Source organism: Taudactylus pleione, unplaced genomic scaffold (genome assembly GCF_031769625.1).
Source record: "Taudactylus pleione unplaced genomic scaffold, aTauple2 ptg000507l, whole genome shotgun sequence".
Taxonomy (NCBI): Eukaryota; Metazoa; Chordata; class Amphibia; order Anura; family Myobatrachidae; genus Taudactylus; species Taudactylus pleione.
This window is the reverse complement of record NW_028284909.1, coordinates 1,211,681-1,232,652: the sequence shown is the minus strand read 5'-3', so window position 1 is coordinate 1,232,652 and position 20,972 is coordinate 1,211,681. Positions and strand designations below refer to the sequence as shown.

General features: G+C 46.1%; 1 protein-coding gene across 1 annotated transcript in view; it reads right to left on the bottom strand.

The window, feature by feature from the left end:
- The window catches only part of SPTBN4 (spectrin beta, non-erythrocytic 4), a 172,915-nt gene that overhangs the window by 61,014 nt on the left and 90,929 nt on the right, over positions 1-20,972 (bottom strand). The window contains exon 21 of the mRNA XM_088450123.1: positions 3,723-3,869. Coding sequence (XP_088306249.1) covers positions 3,723-3,869 — 147 coding nt within the window. The remainder of the gene's footprint in view (positions 1-3,722; positions 3,870-20,972) is intronic.

The following is a 20,972-nucleotide window of genomic DNA, read 5'->3' as shown; positions in this document are numbered from 1 at the left end:
ATTGAGACAACCAGAAAATTGCACTTTCCCTAGTTATAGCCAAAGAGGTGCTGCAGCAGCAAAGATAAATAAGCTTGTGTAACTATTGGTAACAGTTATTGCCCATTGCCTCATCACTATTGTAATGTTAACTACTGAGTTAAAACTGCTATATTTCCTTTTGTGCTGCAATTTCCTGTTACTGTATGTATGGTGATCATTATTTTCATACACTGACCTGCTCTGGATCTACAGACTCCTCCACCCCTTTAATAAAAATGTATGATTATGCTATTTACCAAGGCTGTCATGTTATGTCATGTTACTGTGTATATGGAGCTTGCCTCTCTGCTACAGCCTGGGGTGGATAAAGCTGGTGGAGTGATTGCCAAAGGATAAGGAAGATCCGCTGGCGCTGCCGTATCAGCTGTAAGGTACCATCTACACCTAACTTATCTGTGCCCACTACAACACCCGAGGTACCACATATGCATATGAATTAGGCTATCTCTTATCCCTTCTAGGTTAGTTATGTCACATCAGCTCACTCGGTTATGTTAGTCACACATGTCCTCTAGTTACGTTAGCAGTGCATGTAAATAATATGTCACACTGGATTCCCCACAAACCGTGTCAGCAGCTGATTTGTGCAGCACAGGGATTAGAATCTGATATTTCACTCTGTTACGCCCGTATGTGATCCTGTTATATTCCTTCAGGGAATGGGCGCAAAGTAATCGGATTTAATGCAAATTGTGCCTGTCTGCCGAAGCTGAGATAAGCCACTGCAAGGGATGCCTGGGAGTATGTAACATGTCACACGTCTGAATTCAAGATATCTGGGTCATCCCGCTAGCACCACATCATGTGACAGTAATTAGAAACAATTACAATAACACAGTATTGACCAGTTTACTGACGTCTTGTAACTTGTGTGATTAGGCCACATCCAAGTGAGGGGCCTCCACTTGCCGGTTATAAACCTATCTCTATCGTCTAAATAAGGGCGTGCAAACCTTTCATACACCCCACGTCATATTTAAGATGGTTGGCCACTATATTATTTGTTTCAGAGTTGAATTAAAATAACTGCACGCTCACGTTAAATAAAATAGTCACCCATTTTTATATGTAGCATTATCAGATGATTAATTAGACAAAATGTATGTAAAACGCATAGAGTACTTTGACATCTCAATGATATTAAACCCAATATTTTATATGAAGGTATACTAGAAGCTTGTAAACCTGTGGCTGATGCTGCCAGACTCACCACAACAATCTAAGAATCTAACAATATATGCTAATGTTCAGATAATTATTGTTTTATTAAATAATGACACCAGAATGGCATAGCATAGATAATGTTCTATTAGTTCCTTGTGACTAAAGATTAGTGTCTCCTTTGTGCTGTGTGCAGCGATAGTACTGCTGGTAACCCAATGGCTGTGTCGCAGGCTGCAATCACATGGAATTTACACATATACGATTTTGCCTCTTGTTAATAACGTCTAATAGTATCAGGTACATATTGAGCAGTGAGGTTCAACAGACGAGTAAACAATAATATCAGCAGAACTACAGTTGTATGTGTTTTATGTTGAGGGACAATGATTATTATTATTATTATTAGTATCTAAGAAAAAGCAATCGGATATTTACATTAGAATCCAGGTGCTAAAGCCAGTCTATTTGTGTTTTAGCAAACATATATTAAATTGCTAGCTCTTGGGTATAGTCTACAGCTAGTCAGTACTGTTCCTGACCTCAGATCAGGACACGGTGCACAACTGTAAACAATGACCGCAGCCATGAGTAGGAATAGCGGTATAGCAACAACACTGGCTTACACTAGTACTGCAGCAGAATGCTAATCACCAGGATATAACGTGAAGAGGGACATTAGCATATTTTTCATCCTAATAAAAACCTAAATACCAAGTTTTGATCCTTTAAATGTAAGTAATACTGACATCTCCAGCCAAACATCAACCCTTCCGCTCACTACAGACACAGCAGGTACCCCCACTACGAAAGTAATTTACATTGTGCTGCATCTCCTAAAACATCCTGGCAGAATAGCATGCAGTGCCAACACAGCCTGGCCGTTATACAGCTGGCAGGCAACGTGTGTTGGGTCCATCTTTGTATTAACATGACAGCGCAGCATATTGCAATTTCTGTACCACAATACATATACACAACAGTATAAAATGCTAAAGTTATTGAATGTTGCCGAATTTAGGACAGGTATCGTGGGAGTTGTGCAAAAAAACTGCTGCTGATGTAACTGGATATCTAGTAACACACACAGGCATTAATAAAAATGATGCAGAACCCTAGAACTAACGTTTCTGACAGAAAATGGGTTGGATATAAATAAATGGTGACCTTTGAAGAAGAGTGCGTCCCATATTTAATTTATAAATAGGATCATATTCACTTTATTGTTATGTACATGTTCAGTAGAACATATAGCCATTGCCATGCACATATTACCTCAGGTCTGGATTTTGACATTAACTAGAATATGGGCATCAGCTACAAATGGCAAAGGCAGCCATTTCATGACTACAGCCTATCACTTTACAAGGAACCAGTAAGGACACCAGTTTCTAGTGAACTGATAGGCTACGTTGACTTGAATACCTGTACTACTGCGTTAGCACACAATATGATTGGTGATTTGCCTCACTGTTGTCATGTTTTCCTAGTGAAGTGACTGCCTTCAGTCTCATGAATATAAAATGACTGCCAAAGTGTTTCTGTTATGTTGCTACAGTAGTTCCCAGTGAATTGATTCAGTCTATGGAATGGCTGCCTATGCTGGGTGAAATATAAATTGCTATACTGCTATTATGGCTAACACCAAACAAAATACAATCAGTCAATTGACTACAAAGAAATGTTTACAATTATAGAAAATAGTACCAAACTTTTTCGACTTTACCATTTTTGGGCAGAACATCTCTGAGATGTGAGGGGGTAAATATTGCTTTCAAAATAAAATCTGTTTTAATATACGCCATATGTTGTCCCTTTAACTCAAGGTGTCGCTCTCTTAGAAACATGTAAGGCCAAATCGATATAACTCCTAGTACCAATATTATATTACACTAGTACATCATTCTGATATATGAATTTAGTCATCTTGAACATTTAATTCACAGTCTGGGCATTTTAAAAGATAACTGAAAATGTGCAGGAAGGGCCTCATTTAGAGATGTGCACAAATTTGCATATGAACAAAGATCTGCATCCAAACTTGCATTTTACATCTGTATTTTATTAGAATATGTACAACTTAAAATATATTGGAGATGTGCCAGTCTTCACCAGCAGCTCGTAAAGTTGCACCTGGTTCATGGGCACTCAAAAATACACCTTCAAAAATTGCCTATCTAAACAGGACGTAATCTCAATGGGGCAAATAGGACACATCAGATAGTGGCATGGTTAGCTTACACCTGCATGACCTTACAGTACAACACTTACATCAGAATGCCCCTGTTCTACGTCTTAAAGAGCCTGTGGCTATATAAGAGTGACTCACATTTCAGGTGCATGTCGTGCGTATAGACAGTACAATGAAAACTGCGCAAAGGTCAAAGTTACAAAGCGCTAGTTCACTTCCATGTATCTGTGGCCCAGAGTGTACGACATTGTGTTCTAGAATACTAGTGTCTCACTTTTAAGTTTAAACCTATCCAATGGGCGATGCACTCTGGAAACCAGAAGCTTACCTTTTCGATTTTGTCCAGCCAGCCCTTGTTCTGAGAGAGTTCAGCCGTAAACGCCTGGTGCTTGAGCCATTTCTTGTGGAGTTTCTGAGACCCGTCCCGCGAGTTGTCCCGAGCCATCAGTGTTTTCTCGCAGATCCAGGCATCCAGCTGTGGGGGACAGAGATGAGGGTGAGAGCAGAGGGGCCCATTTTTCAGTGGTAGAACAGGCCTCCGAGCCTCCTCTGTTGAATTACTTTGGGTGAGTGCAGGTAGGAGGCACTGGTCTGTACTCCCCTGGTGTCATGATATGCTGTGTAATGGGGAGGGGGGGGCGGTGAAGGAGAGAAGGAGACCGTAAGGGTAGATGTACAGGACAGGTAAATAAATGACAGAGACTGGAAGAGGTAAGGGTCACACAAGACAAGGGACCAGAATTATGGGGAAGGGGGACAGAAGGGAATGAGAGTGACAGGTATAAGAGATGAGAGATGTGGAGGAATGTATTTAGAGAGCAAGTAAGAAAGAGATGACACCATAAATGGACAAGAGGCAGAAATATATGAGAGGAATGGGTTAGAGAGTCAGATAGGTGAGAGCGTAAAGGGACTGAAAATATGGTGAGAGAAAAAAATGAATGACAGTGTGAGCGAGCAGGTGAGAGAGGTAATAGGGATGGATGAGACACCTAAACAGGTGAGAGAGAGAGATCATGAATGCATAGAGAGACAGATAGGTGAGTGAGATGAGAGGCTCTGGATGAAATCATTACAGAATAGGTGAGAGATATGAGAAAGACTATTGATTGCGTTCTAAAACAGGTGAGAGAGTTGAGACAGGGACTGCATGGAAAAAACAGACAGGTGAGGGAGAGAAAGAGAGATCAGGAATGCACGGAAGGGACAGACAGGTAAGAGAGATAAGGAATGCACGGAAGGGACAGACAGGTAAGAGAGATCAGGAATGCATGGAAGGGACAGACAGGTAAGAGAGATCAGGAAGCACGGAAGGGACAGACAGGTAAGAGAGATCAGCAATGCACAGAAGGGACAGACATGAGAGAGAGAGAGAGAGAGAGAGAGAGAGAGAGAGAGAGAGAGAGAGAGAGAGAGAGAGAGAGAGAAATCAGGAATGTATGGAAGTGACAGACCAGTGACAGAGAGATGAAATCAGGAGATGATGGGGATAAAAAGAAAGAGGTAGGTAAGAGAGATGAATGAAGAGAGAGAGACAGATAAGAGGACTAGACAGCAGGGCACAGGGAAAGCAGTCGAGTGGAAAGGGATAAACAGGGGACTGCAGGAGATGGTGCTGTGTTGCCTACAGAAGCTGCTGTCAGTGCACAATGTCCTGCGATGCTGTTTGCTGCAGTGAGATTTGCTGTCCCTGTGAGGGGTGGGCTGCCTGATCTTCAGCACGGACCCTTCAGCTGGACCAGGCAACGAGCATGGAGCCCCTACTATCCTGACACATGCTCACTGGCATCGTAACAGATCCCCCTTGATGTACTGTCAAGGTGGGATGGTAGAATGATCCCACTGCAGTGAATGGATGGAGGGGGCGGATCCTGAATTTGATGCGTCATCTCCCCCCACCCCTTCTCCTCTCCTTCCAGTGCCTGACTGCCTGTTACAGTCTCTCCAACTTAATCTCTATGTCTTACTATTGCTCTTACTTTATTGTCTGATCGTTGTATTTCCATCTTGCAGTATCTATCTCTCTCTGTCTGACCCTCACTCTGCATCTGTATACGTAGTCTCTTTATATTTACCTTTCTAAATCTAATCTTCTCTATGTCTGTCTGTCTGTATGTCTCTCTCTCTCTCTCTCTCTCTCTCCCTCTCCCTCTCTCCCTCTCCCTCTCTATGTCAAATCTCTGTATATCTTTCTCTGCCTCACTCCCTCTAAATCCAATTCTCCCCATGGCTAATCTCTGTATATCTATCTACTTCTAACGCTCTCTTCAATTCTGTCTCTGCCTGGATGTCCGATTCTCTCTATGTCTGTATCTGTCTCATTCTCTTTATGTCTGTCTTTGACTCAATGTACAATTCTCTCTATACCTAATCTTTGCATATCTGTCTATACTTACGTCTCAGTCTCTCTAGCAGGCCCATTTATTATTGTACATTTTCTGTTTAATCCCATAAGTAAAGTGACAGCGTTAATTATCACTTTACTCATTGTTGGGATAGGCTCTTACCGGTGCCCGTGTCCCAGCAAATGGCCTTTATAAATTGGCCAGGGAATTACATCAAAATATTTGGTTAACAGATTTCCTCAATTATTATATATAATTTGCTCTATGTCCCTGGGGCTGATTGGGAGGTGGCCGATAATCCTGTTGCGTTTGGGTATTTGTACACAGCGGTACTGCAGGGATCCTGGTATCTTAGTTGAGACTCATTTTCTGAGACAGCGTAGGGTTTCTCAGATGTTCAATGTGCGACCGATATTCCCAATGTTTTGTCTTTTGTACACAAGCGGCGAATGTGAGACGCCAGAGGTGGGCGTCTCTGTGCATAAGACCAGCTAAATCATTAGCATATCTTCGCAGAGCCGCTGCGTACAGAATCGCAGTCGCGACAGGATCTATGTGGACCACTGATCAGGCCCAGGATGTCAATAACTCTGCGTCTAAATACTTACTAAGACTGCCGTCAATAAATCATTGCGTCGCATGCCCTGTGCACTTCAGACGCATGCGCTGTACAAAAAACATGCGCAAACATCTGCATAGCGTCCACCTCGGTATCAGACCCTTTATAGAGGTGTCCTCATATATCTAGCCTCAATACGTCATGCAGAGCGGCTTGCCTGGTGTGTGTGTGAGCCGCCATTTCCGGTGCAACTCCGCTAGTGCTGGCAATGCGATGCGACTAGGACGCACCAGCACTGTGCTGATTAATTTGATATGCGACTTCTATATTTGTGTGTGACTGAGTCTGTATATGAACCACAACGGAACTTGGAATGAAAAAAGACTTCGTATATAGATTCAGAGACTAGGTCACACGCAGGTGTACAAGTGTCGCAAATAAAATTAATCAGCACCGTCCGCTGGTGCATCCTAGTCACATCACATTGCCACTTAAATGCTTTTGGCAACAAAAAAAAAACGCAAAAAAGGCGCCCAGAGCTAGCAGAGTCTCACGGGACCTGGCGCGACGAGAGGGGGCTTTTTGGCGCGACTGCAGCAAAGTTGTGTAAGGACACATCTGTATGTCCAAGTGTAATGTCTGTAATATCTATATATAACTCTCTGACTAGGATGTAATAACCTCTGAATTTGCTAAAGTAGCACATTTCCTGCGACTTTCCATCGATTTGCAAGTCGCAGTATGTAATAAGGCGCAAGTTGCTGCAAAATGGCCAGAAACCCGTCATTTTTAAAGCAGCTGTAAACACCGTCCCAATTCTTCAAGTTCATAGCACAAGTCGCCGGATGTACGAGTTCCAAAATTGCCACAAAGCGCACTAGAACAAAAATGCAAAACAACAGAGGCGCCTCTAGCTGATGAAAAAAAGCAAGTCCCCCTGCCACCCCCATCCACTTTTATTTCTGTTTAATTATTACAATCTTTTTTTTTTCTTTTAACTGATGAAACACGTCGGATCAGGCTGCGATATGTGGGATCCGAATATTATTACATCATGCCCTCTGTCTCTAATGTCCAGTTCTCCGTACATCACTCTTTAACCTTCTCTACCTCTCTCTAACTCCCTTCAGATCCCAATAGAAACTTCGGGATCGGCCTGTGACCTCAGATGTCATCCTATTTGGTGCATCAATCACCCGGTTTCCTGGCCGCTGATCAAGTTCAATCACACTGGATCCTGTGAATTTAGGACAAGGCCTACATACTGTGGTCACGGTCAGCAAAATAAATAACATCAATTTATATCTCTCCAACTCGCCTTATAACAAGAGTGAAATAGGCAAAATTCTCACTTTTCCATTAATCTAACACTAACAAACAAAAATTCCTACTAGAAGTAAACTAATTACAGATGTTACAATGAATCATTTAATCATATTTATATCTTAAAAGGCATTCATTATCCTGCTCGTGCTTTTGCCAGTCTCTCTCTGCTGATGATTTTTTTTTTTTAAATGGTTTCTTTATAAATTGAGGTGCAAGAGATAATAACATCATGAACATCCAGATGAGAATAAACAATATAGTCAACAGAAGTAAACGAACAAGTACAATATGGAAATATATATACTGTATATACAGGGTGAGTCTCCCATATCCAAAATGCTTGGGACCAGGGGGTATTTTGGATATCAGAATATTCCGTATTTTGGAATATTTGCATACTAAAATGAGATATCTTGGGAATGGGACCCAAATCTAAACACAGAATGGATTTATGTGTTATATACACCTTATACACAGCCTGCAGGTCATTTTATACAATATTCTTAATAATTTTTTGCATCAAACAAAGTTTGTGTACATACACTAAATTAATTTATGTTTTATATACACCTTATACACACAGCCTAAAGGTAATTTTACACAATATTTTTAATAATTTTGCGCCTTTAAGAAAGTTTGCGGACACTGAGCCATGAGAAAGCCAAAGTTTCTCTATCTCAGTCCTGCTAAAAAAAAAATCCGTATTTCGGAATATTTGGATACGGGAGACTCAACCTGTAACTGATTAGAAATAGTTGCATTGAAGACAGAGCAAGAGGAAAAAAAGGAAAATAGAAATAAAAAAGGGGGGGCTGCTGGTATAAATCTGTTGGAAACTATAGGATCTATTATTAAGATATGCAGTAATCTCCATACGCACCAGGTACCAAATTTTATCAATGACTAGGTGAAGGGAATGGGCCTCCAAACGCTTCCAATGTAATGCAATTACGTATCTGGCTGCATTCAATATCTGAACCACCAGCTTATTGGTGATCGTATCTAGAGCCTGATTCAGACCCGGTCGCAAGGCTGCGTTCGCAGGCAGCTTTCCGCATCCAAAGTATGCAAGTCCCGCGATTGCTAGCAAGACATTAGCACGCCCACTATGTTTTGGCGTGCGATCGCGGTATGTATTTAGACGCTCACCAGCCTGACACAAGGCGCCCAATTTCCCTGAGTAACATACGTCTGTGTACAGGGTGCGAACGCTTCCCAATTGCATGGACTAGTTCACGCACGCGCACTGTGTCTTGTATGCATGCGCAGATTGCAAACATCGGCAGGCTGTGGGCCTGATTCAGTGCCGGACGCTCTGACCAGAGCGCTCGCTCTGAATCAGGGCCCTCCTACCTCTTATTGGAGCGGCCTCCTGGCCGCTCGTATAGCTGTGGGTGACCACCCACAGCTATAGCGAGCGGCCATGATGATGGTCGCGATGGTCAAGACCATCGTGACCATCGGGCTTGCGACGAGACCCTGCGGTAGGGTCTCGCTGCCGCAAGCCCTGGAGTGATTTTGGCTCTATCAGAGCCAAAATCACTCCCACTGACATCACTAGTGATGTCAGTGGGGCCGGACCCAGACGGTAGGCATTCCCATGGGAACGCCTCCGTCTGGCAGCCATGCCCCCGGCACGCTAACCAAAAGGGGCGTGCTGTCAGTCACCATCGACAGCGCGCCCCCTTTGGTGCGAGACCCATAACGAAAGCTTGGCTGTCGCTATGCGGGTCTTGCGCATGCGCACGACGGAGCTCACTCCGTCGTGCGCATGCGCATTAGGGCACCATCGACCCGCTTGCGAGCGTCCTGCGCTCGCGAGCGGGTCTGAATTAGGCCCTGTGTGCGAAGCAGCCTTGCGACCGGGTCTGAATCTGGCCCGTAGTGCGGTAATTGGGAGACCCAAGAGAAAAGACTTGGGGTCTTTATCTATAGGAACATTGATCACTTTGCTTATTAAATTTGCAATCTTATCCCAGTATAATGCTATTTTGGCGCATGTCCACCATATGTGAATAAAAGAGCCTACAGCGCCACAACCTCTCCAGCACTGAGGGGCGACAGAAGGAAACATTTGGTGTAATCTAGTGGGGACCAATTACCTCATTCAGTGCCGCTCGCAAAATGCGAGCACTCGCTCTGCATGAGGGCGGCCGCATCTCTAAAAAGAGCGGCCAGGTTGATGGTCGCGATGGTCAAGACCATCACAACCATCGGGGCTTGCGACGAGACCCTTTTGGTAGGGTCTAGTCTGCCGCAAGCCCCAGAGAGCTTCCGGCTCTAATAGAGCTGGAAGCTCTCCCACTGACATCACTGGTGATGTCAGTGGGGCCGCCCACAAATGGCAGGCGTTTGTTTGGGAACGCCTCAGTTTGTGAAGCCACCCCACCGCCACGCCTACAAAACGGAGCGAACTGTCGATCACCATCGACAGCCTCAGTGGGGCCGCCCACAAATGGCAGGTGTTCGTTTGGGAACGCCTCCGTTTGTGAAGCCACCCCACCGCCACGCCTACAAAACGGGGCGAACTGTCGATCACCATCGACAGCCGCCCCTTTTGTAGTGAGCCCCGGAGCGAGAGAATTTCTCTCTCGCTCCGGGGCTTGCGCACTCGCAGTGCGGCCGCTGTGCGCGCGCAGAGCCCAACATCGACCCGCTTGCGAGCGGGTCTGAATGAGACCCCAAGTACCATCTTTAAAAATATCTTATAGGCATTTTCCTTAACCGAGGATGAAATAAATGTTTTTGAGATAGACATATAAATATCAGACCACGATTGCTCATCAGGTAGTCGCGCCAAGTCTTTTCCCACTGAAGTACAAACGATGCAGAAGGAAACTGCCTATACGATAAAAGGAGAGAATAAGTGGCAGATATAATGCCCTGAGTTAGGGGCCTGTGATAACACAGAGATTCTAGAGTAGACATAGAGCAGAATGGTATGGAAATATTCAGGGAGGCTACAAAGTGCCTTATCTGAAAACATATAAATGGGTATGCCTCCGGGAAGTTGAATTTAGTTACAATGTCAGGTAGCGGCATACAGGTACCGTCATCCAAAACATCTATAACAAAGCGAATATTTCTACATATCCAGGGACGGGAACGAAACGATTTGCCAGGTGGGAAGATAGGATTATCCCATAAAGGAGTAAGGGAAGAGGGAGATGAGAGGAGTTTGAAATGGCGGGTACAGTAGTCCCAAGTCTGGGAGGTAAAATGAAGAACGGGATACAGGTTAATGTAGGGGGACCTGGAATTAGGAGTTGGAAGGCCAATGAAGTAACATGAAATAGGTCTGTTTCCAACTGGAGTCATCTAAGAGTGGAGGAAGAGGCGAACCAAGCAATAGCTTTATCTTAAATGAGAGGCAAAATAGTATAAGAAGATGTCTGGGAAAGCTATTCCTCCCCCCCCCCTCCGCCACGGGTCTCCGTAGGATCGAGAATCCCGTTTTAGGGGCCCAGTTATTCCAGACAAATTGAAGGAACCGGGTATGTAATTGAGCTAAAACTGATTCTGGAACTTTAACCAGTAAGGTTTGGAACAAGTAGAGAAGACGTGGGAGGATGTTCATTTTGCAGTTTTTCTAATAGTTTGTATTCTGTATCGGTCATTTTATTTATGATTGCTCCTGCAGTGCTCTATTAATACAAATATTTCAAATAAAACCTGAATTAGTTGGTGCATTCTGCCATTAGGGCGATACGGCCTTTGATATACGTCTATCCCACCACCATACAGGCACTTACAGTCAGGTACACTACAGTATCTCTTATCCAAAAATTATCTAAGCTGGGTACACATTAGATGATGTGTACCCAGCCGATCTATCGTGTGCGAAGGACAGGGCATCGGCAAGTGCATACACACTTGCCGATGCCGGCAGCAACGTAGGGTGGGGGGTGGGGGGGAAGCGGGGGCCATTCTGCATTCGGCAGCATGGCATCGCTAGTGACATCCCCAGATCTTTCTGCATGTACAAAATCCCCAGATAGTTCTGCATGTACAAAAGATCTGAGGATGCGACGGACGACCCACGGGAGTGCATCGGCATCTTTATAGTGGCCGATTCCAGTCGCTCAAGATATTGTGTAGTGTGTACCCACCTTTAGTCAGAAGGTTTGGTGTATTGTATACTGCAAAATGACCATTTTTACCTCCTCCTGCAGTCACTATGAGGAGCACTGCTAAACAATGTGGAGAGTGATGAAGGGGGGCATAATATAGCTGGAAGACTTCCTATTGCTTTGTAATATGGATAGTCACACAATGAAGCTCTTCTGGCATTTGAACAGCTCTACAAAATAAGAAGTATTTCTTCCCTTTATTTATAGATTAAACATTTACTTATATAGTGCCAGCATACTCCATTTCACATTACAAATGGGAACAAAATGGCAGCACTGATGGTCTCATGGTTACCATTACTGCTCTGAGATCTTGGGTTCGATTCTCACAATGGCCCTATATGTGTGGATTCTGTGGGGTAAATTTACTAAGATGGGAGTTCTATTAAGAAGTTATGTTGCCCATAGCAACCAGTCAGATTCCGGGTATTATTTTCTAGAAGGTGCTAGATCAGGGATGGGGACCCTCGGGCCCAGGGGCCGTATAAGGCCATCGGAGTCATTTGGTCTGGTCCTCTGAGCTTTTCTCTGCTAGCCTCATCTGGCTAGCAGGGTGTCCAGAATGGCACCCTGCAGCCAGAATCTATGCAGCAGTGCCGCCTGGAGCATCCTTAGGACCCTTTTGACGGTCACACCACTGCCCTTACACCTCCCCGGAGCATCCTCAACGGCGATTGTGGCTCTGCCCTGTGTGATGTCACATGGAGGGGCGTGGCATGTACCGTGCCCACGAATGATGTTATATATATCAAAATGGCCCTCAGCAGAAAAAATGTTCCCCACCCGTGCTAGATAAATGAGAAGTAGAATGTGATTGGTTGCTATGGGCGACATCCCTTCTTAATAGAACTCCCATCTTGGTAAATTTGTCCCTGTATGTTCTCCCTGTGCAGATGTATGTTTGGTGTAGTGTTGATGATTGCCTTATATGTAAACAGAAGTATTTTACATTCAGTTCGATAAAATACAGGCAACCAATGTAGGGACTGACAGAGCGGAACAGCAGAAGAACTTCTTGCAAGGAAGATCACTTTAGCAGCTGCATTTAGTATAGATTGTAGAGATGAAAATCTAACCGGGGAAGACCAGTAAGAAGACTATTGCAATAACCAATGCGGGGGAGGATGGTTGTACGAATTAGAGTTTTTGTGAAGCCCACTGTGAGATATGGGTGTATAATCTGGAGATATTTCTTAGATCCATTGTAACCAGGGGTTTAAGTGGGCCGACATGGGGCGGAACTGCGTTCCGTCATTTGTAATTGGAGGCGAAACCCGTTCCGCCTCTGCCCGCCCACCTTGCCTGGGCACAGTAATAAAGTACAGACAGATGCGGCTGCCTGATTAAGAAGCATATGTGAAACTATGGGGTGCTCCAGGTGGGCACTGGACCACCCATTAGAATCGCGCTTTTTTTTTCTTTTAAATTTATAACGCCACAGCCGTGCACGGAAGCGCAGAGCAGCTCTGCATCCTGACATTCAGGCTGCTCAGCGGGCTATTTAAGTGCTGCCGTGACGTGATGTCACATGATCACGCTGCTGGGAGGGCAGAGCAGCACTCCCAGCAGCACTACCGTGGTGCAGCCGGTTCAACGCACCGGGGCCCGCAGCAATGAAGGCGGCCTTGGCTGGTCTGCTGACAGCTATGCCGGCTGGTCCGGAGAGAGCCCAGCCTGGTGCAGATAGCTGGGCAGGAAGGGGAGTGGCTAGGGGTGTGTCTCCCACAGGGGGGAAGGGGGTGAGTTCCACCCCCTCTCTAGGACCACTTTAAGCACTGCATGTAACATGCTTTGGATACAGATTGGATGTGGGGAGCAAAGGTCAGTTCTGAGTCAAGGGGCAGTGAGCTTGAGGGGTAGGGCTTACTGTCATGCTGTCACAGAAATAGAGATGTCAGGTAGGTAGCACCTCTTGTCCGGTGGAAATATTATTAGTCCTGCATTTGAAAAAATTTGGGGTTGAGGTGGTGAGAAAACATCAAAGATGAAATAGCAGAAAGACATACAGTAACACAGGCCAACACGTACGGTGGCAGGTCAGGAGAGGAGAGGTATGCAGATAGTTGTCCAAGAGATGTGGTATAGATAGAGAAAATTAGAGGACCTCGGACTGAGCCGGTGGAGGTGGATCCAGAGAAGCAAACACTTAAACAGCGATGTGATAAGTAGGATGAGAACCGTGATAGGCTCTAGTGACTGTAACGTTTATATGAGAAGAGAGTGGACAACACTGTCAAATGCGAGATGAGATCCAGGAGAATTAGACATGTGTAGTGGCCATTAGACGCAGCAGTGATCAAATCATTGAACACTTTAGTCAGTGCTGAATCTGTGGAGTGTTGGGTGCAAAAGCCAAAGCGGATGTAGGTAATAGGTAAGTCTCTGAAGCAGCTTGGAGGGGCATGGGTGCTGAGGGGGAATGTGGTCAGGATACTTATACCGCCCGCTAATATCCCGACACCTACATCCCGACATGGGACTAAAGATAGGCGTCGAAATCCCAACGCCTATCATTATCCCCACTACTAAATCCCGACACCCGGCTTACCAAATGAAGGTTAGCCGGGTGTCTTTGCGTGTAGCCGCGTGGGGGGGTTAGCTTAAAGGAACCCCAGGGGGACTTAGGGTTAGGCACCCCCCGGGAGGGTTAGGGTAGGAAAAAGAGGGGGTTAGGCACCACTAGAGGGGGAGGGGGGTTAGGGTTAGGCAACACTAAGGGAGGGTTAGGGTAGGGGGAGGGTTAGAGTACTTACCTGCTGATTCCGACCCATCTGGCTGCCGCTGTCAGTATTACATACCGATTCCGCTGAGGGAAGGGACGGTAATTTGAGAGAGATTACAGATTTTGTTAAATTGGGATGAGCACAGGAGGCGGGGGCTTGACTGATTTGTCAGGGTATAGGATGAAGAGGAGAGGTAGTATAGTAGGGAGATAAGAACAGCGTAGATACTTCATCTTCATTTGGGAAGGAACTGAGCAAGTTGCTGGCTAAAGACCATACCGGAACTTCTCAATCTTGTCCTTGAAGTAGGACGTAAGCTCATGTTCACTGGCAGTAGTCAGGGGATTGGGGGCCTCATTCAGAGGCGGTCGGAGGATGCAAGCGGTCGCTCAGAAACTGGGCGGCCGCTTGCATCCTGACCGCCCGCCTCTGTTGCGGTCGTTAGGCTGTGGGTTAACACCCACAGCTCTAACGACCGCTCGGGTGATGGTCGCGATGGTCAGAGACCATCGCGACCATCGGGGCTTACGACGAGACCCTAGGGTAGAGTCTCCCTTGTCGTAAGCCCCGGAGAGCTTCTGGCTCTGTCTGAGCCGGAAGCTCTCCACTGACATCACTAGTGATGTCAGTGGGGCCTCCCCCAAACGGCAGGCGTTCCCATGGGAACGCCCCCGTTTGGGCTGCCACCCCCCCGGCCCGCCTTCCAAACGGCGCGAGCTGTCAATCAACATCGACAGCTCGCCCCCTTTGGATCGAGACCCGCTACGTCCGGCGCTGTCGGTCGTAGCGGGTCTCACGCATGCACACGACGGCACCGGCGCCGTCGTGCGCATGCTCTGTGGGGGGCCATCGACCCGGTCCGGGCGCATCGGCGCTAACGACCGGGTTTGAATGACCCCCTGGATGTGGGAGGGGTGAGAAAAGATTTAAAGGCACTTCCAGAGAGGAAGTAACCCACTACTCCAGGGGTCTTCAACCCGTGGCCCGCGGAGCTCTGTTGGGTGGCCCGTCGACCGGGGGTAGCTGTTCCTTGCAGCCAGCCAACAGGCTCCATTTTCCGGGCGCCCGCTGAGATTTTGTTGCCAGCGGGCGCCTGGCTCCCTACCTGCACCGCCAGCAGGAGGCTGGAGCTCACTCCTGAGCTCCGGCTTCCGGCTCCTGCAGTGCACTATGGGAGAGACATCATGACGTCTCTCCCATAGTTCAGACAGAAGAGCAGCCGGGCGTACCAGAGGCAACAGAAGTGGGAGCGTGGTTTAAGGTAAGTAGTAGTATTTTTTTTTTTGTAAGTGGCTTCACTACTACTAGGGGCACTACTACTAGGGGGCATTTCTATTAGGGGCACTACTACTAGGGGGCATTTCTATTAGGGGCACTATTACTAGTGGTATTACTATTAGGGGCACTCTTACTAGGGGTATTACTATTAGGGGCACTCTTACTAGGGGGCATTACTATTAGGGGCACTAATACTAGGGGGCATTACTACTAGGGGGCATTTCTATTAGGGGCACTACTACTAGGGGGCATTACTATTAGGGACACTATTACTAGGGGTATTAATATTGGGGGCACTACTACTAGGGGTCATTGCATAAGGGGCACCACTCCTGAGGGCACTACATAAGGGGCACTAGGCACTACCACTACTGGGGACACTGCATAAGGGGCATTACCACTGTGTGCTCTACATAAGGGGCAGCACTACTGGGGGCACTGAATAAGGGGTACTACCACTACTGGTGGCACTACATAAGAGGCATTACCACTGTGGGAGCTGCATAATGGGCAGCACTACTGGGGGCACTGAATAAGGGGTACTACCACCACTGGGGACACTACATAAGAGGCATTACCACTGTGGGCACTGCACTACCACTACTGGGGGCACGGCACATGGGGCACTACCACTACTGGGGGCACTGCACAAGGGGCACTACCAATACTGGGGGGACTGCATAAGGGGCATTGCATAAGGGGCACCACTACAGTGGGCATTGCATTAGGGGCACTACTGCTGTGGGCATTGTGTATAAGGGGCACAAATGTGGGCATTGTGTAAAAGGGGCACTGCTGTGTGTCATACATGAATAAGGGACACGACTATGTGGTGTAATGTGAATTGGGTGAATTAAGATTGTGTTACTGTGTGGCGTATAGATTAGTGGCCCTCGGGCTTCGTTGATTTTTTCAATGTGGCCCACACTGTGTAAAAGGTTGAAGACCCCTGCTCTACTCTGTACCTCCTCCTCACTAGATCGTTAGTAGGTACACCTCTGTCTTCTCTTCTAAGAGAGTATAATGCTGGGAACACACTGGTAGATATATTGCCTGTTCCATTGAACAGGCGATATATCTATAGTGCATTGCCGTGTGTGTACAGCAGATATGTCTGTGAACTACGTAATTCAAAGATTTAACAGATATGCTGTGCAGCACCAGATTTGCTGGTGTGTAAGGGCGACCCACCGATCACCCGTACACGATTGACCATTTAAAAGCCCACCCAGTTGAGCTGCCAAGCCCGGCACATCAGGCAAAAAATTGGTAAATGTGTATACACTTACCAATCGTCAGATAGGTCGGCCTGTCTGCCGACCTAGTGTGTACCCAGCTTAACAATATGAAATGGCAGTCCTGGTTGTTATCCGGCCATAATGTCGACATGTTCCAAATGTCGACAGTCATAATGTCGCTAATGTCGACATGTACCATTTTGATGTAAAGTAAGTCAAAATGGTGATATTGCTGACATGTTCATTATGTTGACAATGTGCATGTGAAGGTTCAAAATGTCGATATAGCATTTTAGTGCTATATTTAAGATTAGGGTTAGGTGTCGACATTTTGACTGCTGAATTACTGAACGTACATGTCAACATTAATCTACATGACAACATAACATCCATATCGACATTCTGGTGTTGACATTCTGAATGTTGACATATCATACCGCACCTGTCCTGGTGAATGGGTTAATCCTTACTCAGCTGGGTAAAGGCAGGATAATAATCTGACACACCTGGAAGGTGTATAAAGCAACTCCCCCTTCCTTCATTGTTTTTTTTCCTGTCTCTCCTTAGCTCAGCAAGGCAGTGAGTGGTGCTAGGCACCATGCTGCTGCAAGTGTACCATCTTAGGGCAAGCATGTGGCATCTGCTTTAAATTTAAATTGTCGGTCAGATGACCTCTGACGTCACTGTGGCAGGAGATTTAGGTGTGACTTGCCTTTTAAACCCCACTCTGGCTCCTGCAAGCTGCCACAATATTAGGTCTCGCTAACTGGCTCTGGCATTATGTGCTTCTGTTTGAATTTCTGTGTACCAGTCCCTCTTGCTTGTTTGATCCAGTCTTTGAACCTGTGTTAGTGCAGCAGGCAGAGGTCAGGAACACCATCATATAACTTGTGCCCTTGATCTCTGCCTGTCTCAGTATTTGAATCTTAACTTTTGACCCTGACCCATGCTTGTCTGACCATTCTCCAGTCTCCCGATTCTGTACTTCGTTATATGACTTTCAAGTTAGTCACATCTGAGGGGCAGCTAATGGGCCACAATCTGCAAGCTCCCATTAATGAAGCCCCATAGCATCTTGCTGAAGGTCCAGGTGAAGACCATGGGGTCCATAAAACTCACTACGTTAGAATCCCCCTTAAGGTGGCTGATTCATTGCTTCCAACAGGCTATTTCTCAGCCTATGGCTATAGACCTGAGTTGTACACAACCCGATGGATTTGCAGCAGGAACAGACGTTTGGAAACAGACAGTGATCAACAACTGGTTCATTTTAGAAAGTCAAATTCATTTAGTAAATACAGTGGTTTTGAGCTAAAACTCGCCGTCAATGTGCGCAGGATCCCATAAATTTTTCAAACCCCACCACATTTTGATCTAAGTATGGCTTGACCACACTTCCCAAAGACATTTGTTGTTGGAATATACTGAACAGGAGATCATTTCCTGGGGCTTCAGAACAGGGGTTCAAACAAGCTCAAACTCTTCATCCAAGCAAACAACAGACTAGATTGTAAACAGGTACAGCATCTAAAAGATCCTTTTCACCTGTTAGATGGAGGCAATAGAGATATCTGCAATGACTACCGGTCAATGTATCCTGCAACAGATCCACTGGGTGTCAGAATTACAACATACTCTATGTGGAGGCCTGAGTACACACTAAACAAGACTGCTGTATACAGGTCTTTGTATGCAAGGTACAATTTTGAGTGATAAGCAAGAATCTCAACACTCCCTCATCCTCTGTATACAGTATGTGATGGATCTATGCAGCAATTTAAACACGCACATACCAAAGTAGGTAAATTCTCAAGCACCTCTCACCAAAAGAGGTGGGGGCTTCTCATACAGACTCTTCCTGGTAGAGGGGGGGTCTTTGAACAGTTCTCAATCAATATGTGCTTGCAAAACATTTCTGCGCGGAATCAGTGAACTCTATTCTTAGTGCAATAGAAAAAGGAGATTTGCTGATGTCAACAGACTTACAGGAAGCTTTTCTGCATGTTCCCATGGAACACCAATCTTGTATGTAGGAATATACTAAGCAATGAAACCTGTACTAAGGGTCAAGTCTTTTTTTTTTCTTTTTAATCTTCTTGAAGGAAATCCAGTGCGTGTGATATACTAGCAGCAATCATATCAATAGTTCTGGAATTGGACCACAGTTGAGAGCACTAGGGCTTATTCCCCACTCCTTTTGGCTGCTTAAAACTTCTTCAAGCAGCCCAAAGGATTTGTGCACACATCGTACCTTTTTTATAGCACTAAGGAATCTTCACCTGATCCTTAAGTCTCTGGAATCAGAACCCCCTTGAACCCTTGGAAGACACAAAACTTAAGTTGCCCACACAAAGGTTTTTTCCAGGTCACAGTGAAGCAGAGGCAATAATGCCGGCCATACACTGCATGATAGTGCAGACGATATGGGAGAAGATGAATACCCCATAGCTGGAGTACATCCATACACTACATGACATCTGGAGGCGATCTCCATTCACAGCCTGAAGTTGGCTGAACGATGGTCAGGTGAATCGGGCAGGCTTGAAAACCAAAGTGAATGATCCAGAACTTTTTTCAGGTGGTGAACAATCATTATTTAGGTCCATACACTGAACGATAATTGTTCAAAGTAGTGGTGGGTCCAGCTTTATATTACACACCTTCCCGGGGTTGTCAACTTTTTATTCTGTCTCTAAACAGCTGATTGAGGATTAACCCAGGCTGCTTGCCACAAAGTACAAGTGGTGTGCAAAGTAAGTGGCACCAAGCTCGTCTCAGCTGTGGTTTACTTTCCTGGCTTATTAAAATAATAATAATGGTAGAATGTTTACATTTACAGACTCGCCGCACAGCTGCTGGGGGCCTGGACCACTCCTTAGGTCAGAACCAGTGGATGAAAGAGGGGGATGGGAACACAGGATAAACAAAATGGCACGAGAAAGGGGTTTATGGACCTGATTCAGACCCGCTGGCTAGGCTGCGATCACACGTAGCCTGCCGATGTTTGCAATGTGCGCATGCGTATGTCGCAGTGCGCGTGCGTAAACTAGTCCATGCCATTGGGAAGCATTCGCTCACTGTGCATAGCTAGCTCGCTAGCATCAATGACAGGACAAGCCATTTGTGGGTGCTGACGGGATGGTCGATGGAAACGGGTGTGGTGGTGCGAACGCAGGCGTGTCTGAGCATCTTAACGCCATTTCATAGGCGTGCATAATTAAGATGCAGCGTCATAATACACGTGGCATGGCTGAATTAAACACTAAAGCACTCGCAGTGCTTGCGGTAGGGTATGGTCAGCCACAAGTGCTGCGTATGGGTCCGATGTTACCGATTGTTGAATACACTTCCTGGATATGACGTGGGAAAGTGGGCGTCACAGGCTGGTGGGCGTCTAGATACATACAGCGATCGCACGCCAAGACATAGTGGGTGTGCTAATGCCTTGCCATGCGATTACAGGATTTGCATACTTTGGGTGCGTGCGAACGCATCTAGCGAGCGGGTCTGAATCGGGCCCTATGTTCCGAGTGGTGCTCTTATTATTGACAAATAAAGATTGAAGCAAAACAGTAAAGTTCTCATTACAAGCTGGTAGTGATAATTGTTCCCCTCACTCGATGTGGCTAGTTGTAGTTGAAGTTGCCATGTCACTACTGTGTCTAGCCTTATACAGAAGTAAATATAAAAAAGAGGGTGAGTGACACCGCGCTGCACCTGAATTGACTTTACAAGTGTTTGTTAGTGTACATAGGCCCTCATTCAGACCCGCTCGTAAGCGCTATGCGCTCGCCAGCGAGTCGATGGTGGGGCACTGCGCACGCGCCGAGCGCAAGCCCCGGAGCGAGCGAGAAATTCACTCGCTCTTGGGCTCGCTACAAACGGGGCGGCTGTCGATGTTGATCGACAGCTCGCCCCGTTTTGTAGGCGGGATGGGGAGTGGCTGGACAAACGGTGGCGTTCCTGAAGGAACGCCTGC